This window comes from Halichoerus grypus, chromosome 5, assembly GCF_964656455.1.
Source record: "Halichoerus grypus chromosome 5, mHalGry1.hap1.1, whole genome shotgun sequence".
Lineage (NCBI taxonomy): Eukaryota > Metazoa > Chordata > Mammalia > Carnivora > Phocidae > Halichoerus > Halichoerus grypus.
In genome coordinates this window covers 74,621,852-74,631,975 of record NC_135716.1, presented here as the reverse complement: position 1 = coordinate 74,631,975, position 10,124 = coordinate 74,621,852, and the positions used below count along the sequence as shown (strand labels likewise).

Genomic DNA, 10,124 nt, shown 5'->3' with positions numbered 1-10,124 from the left:
TGAGATTTCAGGTGCTCGGTGATGGAGACCCAGCTGATGAAGGAGAGGGTGAGAGAGAATAGTGCAGGCCTTAAAAAGTACTGACAACGTTTTTGGCAAGGTCAAAGAAATGGGAGAAGAAAATTCAGGCCACAGAGGTCTATGAAAGACTGACTGCCAAGGAAACCAGCAAGGAGTCTGATGTTTTTTATCCTGCTTAGAAACTTTGGAAGCCAACTCAGGTGCCTATTTCAAAATCTGATATGCTTCTGGCTGAGGTTGCACAGAAGAGTACAGAATGAATGCTGTCAGGAGTGCCCTGTCCTATGACCTATTAACTTTGAACACTCTCATGATCACAGAACACACACCTCACCCTCACCAACCACCTGCCCAAACCCAGCCCTGCTGACTAGGGAAACTTGGCAAGTCAGAGTTTTCCGGGTGGAAAGGAAACTTCTTACCTCTACTAGAAAAAAAAAAAAAAATCTCAAGAGTACTTGGCCTACTGGTGTTGGCATCCCCTTTACAAGCCAGGAACAAATGATCACAGGAGAACAGGCCTAGAGCAACCAGCTGGAAGTGAATAAATCAGAGAGGAAGACTAATGGTACTGCATTGTGCATTCCTCCAAGGCAAGGGCCGTGACTGCTCGCCTTTGGGTGGGAGTGCGAGTGTTCTGCTCACCGTGGGCTTGGGGCTGATAAGATGGGTCAGTTGAAGATACAGCTTTACAAGGAAAGCCCTGGCCTCTTCTAGGGTGTGAGGAGGGTGGGAGCAGGAGGTTAGCAGAAGCGGATGCATAGAAGCCATGCCGCTATTGAAATTCCCTTTCAAGTCGCAAGGCAACTATGAAGGGGACAGCAGGACAGTGTGCGCATGGAAAATGGAGAAGGAGCTGGGCTGCCTTCTCCTTCACCCCAAAGGCCGCCTGCCCTCCAACCCCCGGGAGTCTGAGGTTCTCTCTGCCAGAGAATAAAGGGAAGGAGCCCACACTTCTACGAGGACCACAGCTGGGGCTGGGGGTGGGAGGATCTAAGAAACACCCCCGCGGACGAGTTTCTGAGCAGGGAAGTGGACCGGGAACAGCGCATTTCCTGCTTCGCCGGTGCAAACCCCAGGCGGAGCCAAGCGGGAACAGGGTTACGACCGAGGAGTCGCCAGCTGCCAGGGCGCGGTTCGCGGGCGGCCTTGGGGGTCCGCGTATTGGGGAGAGATTCAGACGGACCGAGTTCGACAGGGCGTGAAAGCAAAACACACGCCTCCCATCCTCGTGCAGAACAGGCGTCCCCAAAGCCCCTCTCGCTGTCGCTCTTTTTGGGCTCCCGCACAGCCGACGGGTTAGGGCCGAGAGCAAGGTGCCAGGTCCGTGGGGCTCCGACTCTGGGGAGGGACGGGGAAGGGCGGCGGAGCGGGTGGCCCAGTCTTCCGGGCCACTCCGTCCTCCCCACCTCTCCCATCCCACCCGCGACCTTCGACCTCGCATCCCGGACCCACGGGGGACTGGCCCAGGGACAGGGAGGAGACGCGCAAGGTATCGAGACGCGGGGCGCCGCCGCCCGGTCGGCGCCGGGGCGCGCGATGCGAATCGGCGGCGTCCGGCTGCACGGCCCTACCTGGGAGGTGCGGAGCCTCGCCCGCGCTCCGCCGCCGTACGCCGCCTCCCGCGGGGCTCCCGGAGGCCGCCGCCGGCGCGCGATTTATAAATGCAAAGGCCTTATTGTTGTGCTTTGTTCCAAGGATACCATTGTCTATTCATCCGCGGGCCTCCTCGGCGTTTTCCCTGGGTTTGCGGCGCGCACTCCCCTCCCCGCCCCCAAGGACTTGCTCTCCAGAGCCAACCCGGATCTGTCTGGGTGCCCACGGCCTTCCCTAACGTGAAAGTCCTTCGTCCGGCTCCCGCTTCCCGAGCATCGAAAACACAAAAGCCTGCAGGAAATCACCCAGTCTTTGCCTGCTCACTCGGGCCCGGGGAAAAGCGCGTCTCCGACTCCCCCGGGTCTGAGCCACAGCTCGTCACCTACCCGGGTTAATTTCTGCGCCCGCGGGCCAAAGGCCCCAAGTGGCAGCGGGCACAGCTTCTTGCTGCGCTAGTCGCTTCCTCGCCAGCCTTTCGAGCCTCGAGTCTGGCCTGGGGACCGTGAGTGCAATTAGTAGCCAGGAACCCAGAGATCCTGGACTGTGCGGTGCAAATGCACCCGGCCGCCTACCCGAGCGGGTGTACGAGGCTCTGACTCGCGAAACTAGTTTGTCGTCCCCCACCCCACCCCCGCCCGAATCCCCCGCGTAAATCTCTCGTGTTGAGAAAAGCAAGGCTTGCAGGAAACCACTCCGGATGTTTGCTGCTTTTCATGTGGCATTTGTGGCTGGCTCTGATAACGTCTAGAGCTCGACTTCAACACCGCGTTTAGTAAAGAGACCGAAATAGAAGGGTCCACACACACCACGGACTGGTCTGCGGCGCCGCAGCCCCCAACACCCTCCCCCCAAAATACATGACATGTGAATGATCAGAAGAAATTAGATCTAGGTAATGGTAGGTAAAAGGGACTAGTCTTAAAAAGGCACCGTAATTCCCAACTGGCAAATATAAGTAAACTCCTCCTTTATAACTGCCAGGGAAGGCATTCTAAGAAGTGGGGGGAGGGACGCAAAATCTGAAGCTCCCGCTCCGTCCTGTGGATGCTGTGCTCTCACCTGAGTTCTCAGTAATCTTACCCAACAAAAATTAGTAGTCTGTCTCCAAGAACACGTGCAAATAATAATGGCGGTCCTCCAGGTTGTCTCCCCCATCAGGTTCTCTCTGCACCTCTCCCTGGAATGGTGTGGGCCAGGAAGAAAACGAGGACGAAGAAAGTGTACAAGGGTAAACCCATGCATATACATTTTTTTTTGATTCACACTTGGATTGAATTTTCTGTACCCTATTTTATTTTTTTACAGAACTAATCAAATAGATTAATATAGGCAGATAAAATGGATTCTGGAACGGGCAGTGTTTTTGTTTGGTTTTCAATCTCTAGTCTAACGAAACTCCTGTTCATAAAAACTTTTTCACTAATACAAAATCTGCTTCGAGATCTTTGCAAAGATATTGATTATTATCCAGAAAAATTAGAGAAGATCGCCAAGAAAACAAGGAGCAAGGCGCTATGGGGTGAACTTTTTCTCTCCTATAGTTTCCTTATTTATATGACCATCTGCAAAGCAATTATGCTTAATTTTCAAGCCCATATTTATTTCAGAAAAAATAAAGCTTTAAAGGAAAGGTACACAGTTAAATTTGTTTAAGATCAGCTCCTTCAAAACCACCTATTAAAAATAACACTTGTCTATGATTTTCTTAAGCAGATTAAAATTTTTTTCTGGGTTGAACCTCAGAGACCCAGGAACTAGAACCACTTAATTTATCCTGTGTATGAAGACTGGCTTCTAACAGTGAGGGAGGGCAGCCGAAGCTTCACAGATTCTCACAGAGTCAAAGTAAATTTGGCTTAAAACCCGTGTGAAGGAGTTTTTTTTTTGATGGGGGGTAATAGCAATGTCAGAGAAACTGTAGGCCAGAGGTTTCCTAAGGCGTTGTGTTTCTTTGTTTTTATGAATGCCACCAATAAGCAGACTTGATAGAATACTTTGTTACTCTAATTTCACAAAAATGCTGCAGCATTTACCTCCCAGATCCCGGATGTTAGCCTTAGCTTGTCATCACACCTTCACAGTAAACAAAGAAAATCTGTTCTGGACAGTGATGTATTAATTTCTTTGCAAAGTTATGGAATTATGCAGAAATGTCTGTGTTAATTGCCTTAGAAAACACAAATATACAAATACACAAGTACAACAGCTTGGTTTAGTGATTAGGAGCTCAAAATCAGGGCAGAGTACTGGAGATGAATTCTACTCCTCAATGCTGTGACCTCAGGAAAGTTCCTTAACCTCACTGTGTCTCAGGTTCCTATCCTGTAATATGTAACAGTGTCTACCTCACAGAATTATAAGGATAAACTAGCTTACTAAATTTGGAGGGCTGTGCCATGTAAGTGCAATATGAGGGCTTGTTTAAAAAATCCCACTGAAAAGGTTTCAGATTTAAACACAAGTCGAATACTCACTCAGATTTTCATTTCAGTCTAAAGAAACGTATAGAATCCCATAAGAGCTACAGTTACTTTGCTGAGCAACGGGATAGCTCTTTCCTCCATTAGACGGGCTTTAAGATAAATATTCCTGCTAGTGTTACTACATTTTAGAAATCAAAACTAAGTCTTGCTTCTTTTACTGAACACGTATGAGAAACCTTTTATGTTTATCATACATTTCATGCACAAATTTTCAAGGGTTCCTTCATTGTTATGAATAAAGGTTTTAAATTCTTCAGGATGACGGAATATTGGCTACAGGATGTCATTCCGTATTTAATCTTGTTTTAGAAATTAGAATTTACCTCGGACACAGCATTTTGAATGTAGTACCACAAGCAAGTTGAGTTCTTGGGGAGAGAATGTATTTTTAATTTATTAGCAACAGTATCTACTGCATTCAATAAAACACACTTCAAGAAGACACCCGTGGGGTTCCCTGAAGATAGGTCGCCCCCCCACACTGAAATCCTTAGCTCCCATAATAAATATTCTTTTTAAATAGCTGCATAGTAACCCAAATTATAGAAGTATCATATTTAAGGGGGAAAAAAAGAGTATGCTTAGTGTGTTCATCTGAACTATCGTGGCCAAGTACTTCTATCCAGCGGTACAGTCAGCATTCCGGAAGGTTTCTCAGGAGTCCCCCTTGCCGGGTCGGAGGGAACGTGCCGCCAGAGCCCGGCTTCAGCCAGTTTTTCCGGGGGCAGGTGTAGCCTTGGGCGCGGGGCCGGGGGAGGGGAAAGGGCGGGCGTGGGGTTGAAGTGAGACTTGGGACTCGGGCGGCTGGCTGGGCGTGGGCCTAAGGACGCTCGCCCGGCCCGCCCCCACCACTCCATTGGCCACATCAGTGCAGAAAAGGGCCCGCGGCCCGGGGCGCCCGCAGTGTCACTGGGCCGGCGGGGACGCTGGTTGCGCGGTGGGCTAGGACTGGCCAGGAACGTCGGCAGCGGGGTCAGGCCCGGGAGACTTGGGCAGCCCACGGGGCATCTCCGTCCCTCGCTCCCACCCCCTCCCCCGGGTCGGGGGAGGCGGTGTGTCCGGCGGAGGGTTGTGGGGCGCGGGGCAGGGCTGGAGCGCCATGAGCAGCCCGGATGCGGGGTACGCCAGTGACGACCAGAGCCAGACCCGCAGCGCGCTGCCCGCGGTGATGGCCGGGCTGGGCCCCTGCCCCTGGGCCGAGTCGCTGAGCCCCCTCGGGGACATGAAGGTGAAGGGCGAGGCGGCGGCGAGCAGCGGGGCGCCGGCGGGGGCGGCGGGCCGAGCCAAGGGCGAGTCTCGCATCCGGCGGCCGATGAACGCCTTCATGGTGTGGGCTAAGGACGAACGCAAGCGTCTAGCGCAGCAGAACCCGGACCTGCACAACGCGGAGTTGAGCAAGATGTTGGGTGAGTCCGAGCTCGCGACCCAGGGCGGTGCGAATCGCGGAGCCGCTTCCTTGAGCCTAAGAGGGGTGCGTGCCTTGCGCTCGAGGCCAGTGGTGTGGTGCCTCCAGGGTCCTTCCCTGTGGCCCTCGGTTCCCCTTCCGCATGCCCTCTCCCGACTCTCCAAATGGTCTGGGTCGTCGGTGCCCGGGTAACCCGGGTGACCGGGGCCGCGGCTACAACGGCTTTGGGGAGGCGGCTTCCCCGCTGGTCTGGGCCACCTCGAGGGTATCCCGGGAGCCAGGCGGGTTTGGTCCTGCCCGTTCCCCTACTCCTTCCCCGAGTAGGGGACGTTTTTAATTCCTGAAAGGCCGGGAATGGGTGAGCTGGGAAGCCGCTTCTTGGAGGCCAAAAGAAGGGAGGGTTGCCCTTAGAGGACCCAAGATGTCCTGTCTTCCCCAAGTGTTTGGACTCCGCTCGGCCTTTGGAGTCGCAGTCTTTCACTCTTTAACTTGACCTCTTCCCTCCCTCTAGTTGCTCAATTAAAAGTCGGAGGGGAGAGGTAGGGCCAGGTGGGGCCCTGGGGCCTGGGAGCGGGAGCTCGGAAAGTAAGCCCGGCGCCCCTCTCCACCTTCCTACGCCCATGCAGGCAAGTCGTGGAAAGCGCTGACCCTGGCGGAGAAGCGGCCCTTCGTGGAGGAGGCCGAGCGGCTGCGCGTGCAGCACATGCAGGACCACCCCAACTACAAGTACCGGCCGCGGAGGCGCAAGCAGGTGAAGCGACTGAAGCGGGTGGAGGGCGGTTTCCTGCACGGCCTCGCCGAGCCGCAGGCCGCCACGCTGGGCCCCGAGGGCGGCCGCGTGGCCATGGACGGCCTGGGCCTGCCCTTCCCCGAGCAGGGCTTCCCGGCAGGCCCGCCGCTGCTGCCCCCGCACATGGGCGGCCACTACCGCGACTGCCAGGGCCTGGGCGCGCCCCCGCTCGACGGCTACCCGCTGCCCACGCCGGACACGTCCCCGCTGGACGGCGTGGAGCCGGATCCCGCCTTCTTCGCCGCGCCGCTGCCGGGGGACTGTCCGGCGGCCGGCCCCTACAGCTATCCGCAGGCCTCGGACTACGCGGGGCCCCCGGAGCCGCCAGTCGGCCCCATGCACTCCCGGCTCAGCCTGGAGCAGGCGGGCCCTGCAATCCCGGGCCACGTGGCGCCCTCCAGCGCCCTGCAGCTGTACTACAACGCGATTAGCTCGCCGGCGGCGGGCGGCGGGCGCGGCTTCTCTATGCCGCCGCAGCAGCACCCACCCGGCCCGGGGCAGCCGTCGCCCCCTCCCGAGGCCCTGCCCTGCCGGGACGGCGCGGACCCGAACCAGCCCGCCGAGCTCCTCGGGGAGGTGGACCGCACGGAATTTGAACAGTATCTACACTTTGTGTGCAAGCCCGAGATGGGTCTCCCTTACCAGGGACATGACTCTAGTGTGAATCTCCCAGACAGCCACGGGGCCATTTCCTCAGTGGTGTCCGACGCCAGCTCTGCGGTATATTACTGCAACTATCCTGACGTTTGACAGGTCCCCGATCCGATCCAGCCTGCCGGCCAGAAGCACAGTGTTACACACTTCCCGGAGGGGCTAAGGAAATCCTCAGCCTCATGTTGTTTCGTTTTGTTTTTAAGTTGCCTAGGCATATAATTTATGGTAATTTATTTTGTCTGCCACTTGAACAGTTGGGGGGAGAAAAATGTGAGGTTGTGTTTTAAGATTTGTTCAGATACTTGTTTCCCACAGTTGTCTTGTCAAAACCCCATTTCCCAGTTCAAGCTTACCAGTTTTGAATGTGTCCCAGAATAACTTGCTCCATTTTCTGAAAATTTATTGATCAAAAACAATTCTGTCCTGGGTGTGTTTTCTCGATCTTTAAAAAAATAAAATCTGGAATCCTACTTTTTCACTCTACTAGTGCCTCTGTTACAAAAGCCAATTTTTAAGATGCATGTTAAGTATTGGTAGCATTGGAATCATTTTAATGATATTTAATATATAGCTGCAGATTTCTCATTCTTTTATATTGGTAGAACTAAATAATTCAAGGATAAAACCTAAAAATGAACGTTAGGATATCTAAGGTTTTGTTTTTTGCTAGGTACAAAAACCTCGTGGAATGAGCCTATGTTATACATTTCAGTGATCTTAGTTTCTAAAAAGTAATGGTTAATCTTAATACTCTAAGTATTTTCAATTTTAGTATATCCCTCCCACTGGAGGAGAACATCCAAGGCATTTGGGTTTTCTAGTTTGAATCTTGAGAGCGGTCTAAAGAGGTGTTTGGATTTTCCTTGGTCTCCATTTCATCAAGAGTCTGTACACTCCCTCTCAACACTGAGTTTGCCAGTCCTCACATGTCTACACCTTGGGAAATAGTGTTGCAGGGTTAAAAATCATTTGAAGGAGTCACAGGAATGAATCAAAAGAAAATGTGCATTGTGACCTTAACTTTGAATGAAACTCAGCATCTGTAATTTTAATAGGATGCTGTCCTATAGACTGCATACCTGGTGCATTGCATTTTCTGAAACGAGCAGTTCTTAAGCTCTGGAGAGTCCCAGTGACGATTTGTAGCTAGTGTTCTTTAGAAGTGCAACTAAAGCTACAGCCCTAGGGTATCACAGAATATTCTACCCTTGTAGGGAAGAAAGGGAGTCAGGCCTGTAAAAGTGAGGGGTTAACCCCTGCTGGGTGCTGTGGCCCTATCCATCAGATTTTGCAGATTGAGACATAATGGATACAGATGACTTGTAACGGGCATTTCCAGTGCCAGGTGTTTGGGTCAAGGTCATTCTGTACCAAGTTTGAGCCTGATCAAGCCTGTGAGTTGAGGAGCGGTTTTTCCCCCTTTTGCAAGTGAGGAAAGGAGGTACCAGAGCCGTCACCTGCCACATATGTGGTGAAAGCTTGGTGTTAAAAGTTCTTAACACTTTTTTTTAAAGATTTTATTTTTAAGTAATCTCTACACACAATGTGGGGCTCGAACCTGCAACCCCAAGATCAAGAGCTCCATGCTCCACTGACTGAGCCAGCCAGGCGCCCCTACAAGTTCTTAAAACATATTTAATCACTGTTTTCCTTCGTGCCAGGGTATATTTGTGGGCACTGGAAGAACTGGCATGTTGGTGGTGAGAAACTATATAATTCTCTGTACTGATAAATGCTATAGAGAAAAGGGAGGGGTAGGAGAATAGCTTAAAGCAGTTATCTTGAAGAGGGATATCTGAGCTGAAATGCTTGGCTGGATTCTCTGGGGAAATGGCAAGGTGTGTTTTTCAGAGTGGGTCCCTGGATGCTAGGAATGTTTGGGACAGAAAGTTTCAGTAAGGAAAGGTAAGTCTATTTTGTTAGGCATAACAGAGGTTACATTGAAAATTTGAAATTCTGAAGTTCACTCCTGGGTTATATCTACCACCTAATCCAGTTTACTTGTCTCTAGTACTCTACCCTTTCCACATTCTTTATTCCTCTGTCCCTAGACAGGTTCTGCTTCCAGTCTGAGTTCCCTCCCCAGGATGTCCCGAGTTCCTAGCAGATAAAGTGAGCAGAGGGGCCTCACTTGCTCAGGTTCAAGGCCATGTCTCCGGTTGAGATCACACTAGGCATTTGGCACATACGTGGCGCAAGAAGACTAAGTTGTACCCTTGGCTGCTACATCTTACAAAATAAAAAGATAAATAGGGAAAAGAGGAAAGGGGACAAGTAGAGTGCTAGGTGGGGTTGGGGGCAGAGAATCAAAAGTCCTGTTAAGTTACATTCTTAACTATTCACCAGGTACAGGTGGAAAATAGTAAGAGCTAAAAAATTTTAGGCAATTCCAGGGCCTTTAACCCCAACAAAGGAGAATTAGTGCTCACAGTAATTCTTGGTACAGGCATCCAGCCCATTCCTTCTCTTTCCTCAGGCAGACTCCGATGAAGTGGTCTCAGGTGGCAGCTAGTGACTGCTTTTTGTTTTACTGTAGAAACAAATACATAAAAGACACATTGCTTCTCCCCTACTGGAGAAGTAAGTCAGGAGGTAAAAATGCAAGGCTGCGCCCCTGAAATTATAAACACTCTTAGAGGTCTTGCTAATTTGAATTCACCTTAGATGATGGTCTGAGGAAAGCCAGAAAGCCTCTCCCCAAGAGTGCACACGTGCACGCACGCACACAATATTTTAGACATAATTTTAGGCAATTCATGACCCCTGGCAACCCATCCAAGGGGTGTGGGAATCTGAAACCCTCAGATTTAGAAGCTGTGATGGTGAAGCTTTGTTGGAAAGCTTGGCACTGCAGCATCGAAGCAACAAGCGGTTTCCCTGTATTGGAAAACACAAAGGGACATGTCAAGAACTCTCTCATTTTACTGAGTTCTCCCTTCCTGAGACATGTGAATCAAGGAACATGGGGAGTGGTACGTCCCTTTCTCAAAGTATAGAGGAAACTCCTGATGCGCTGTCAAGGTGAACGTATGGTTTTCGCCTTTGTGCAGTTGGGGTGGCAGGAGTGAGTCCTCAGGGTTGGCCCCCATGGACCATATCTTGGGTATTTATATCCTTGTATAAATTCCTTGTGTTATCTGGGTTGGACTTGCTACTCTAACCCAAGAGAATGGAC

The 10,124-nt window shown here is 51.5% G+C and overlaps 1 protein-coding gene across 1 annotated transcript; it reads left to right on the top strand.

Annotated features, from left to right (window-relative positions):
• Positions 1–5,008: 5,008 nt before the first annotated feature.
• SOX17 (SRY-box transcription factor 17) lies at positions 5,009–7,419 on the top strand. Its single transcript, XM_036068676.2, has 2 exons — positions 5,009–5,506; positions 6,132–7,419. The coding sequence occupies exons 1-2, from the start codon at positions 5,200–5,202 to the stop codon at positions 7,043–7,045; spliced, it is 1,221 nt and encodes a 406-aa protein (XP_035924569.1). The 5' UTR covers positions 5,009–5,199; the 3' UTR covers positions 7,046–7,419.
• Positions 7,420–10,124: the final 2,705 nt, after the last annotated feature.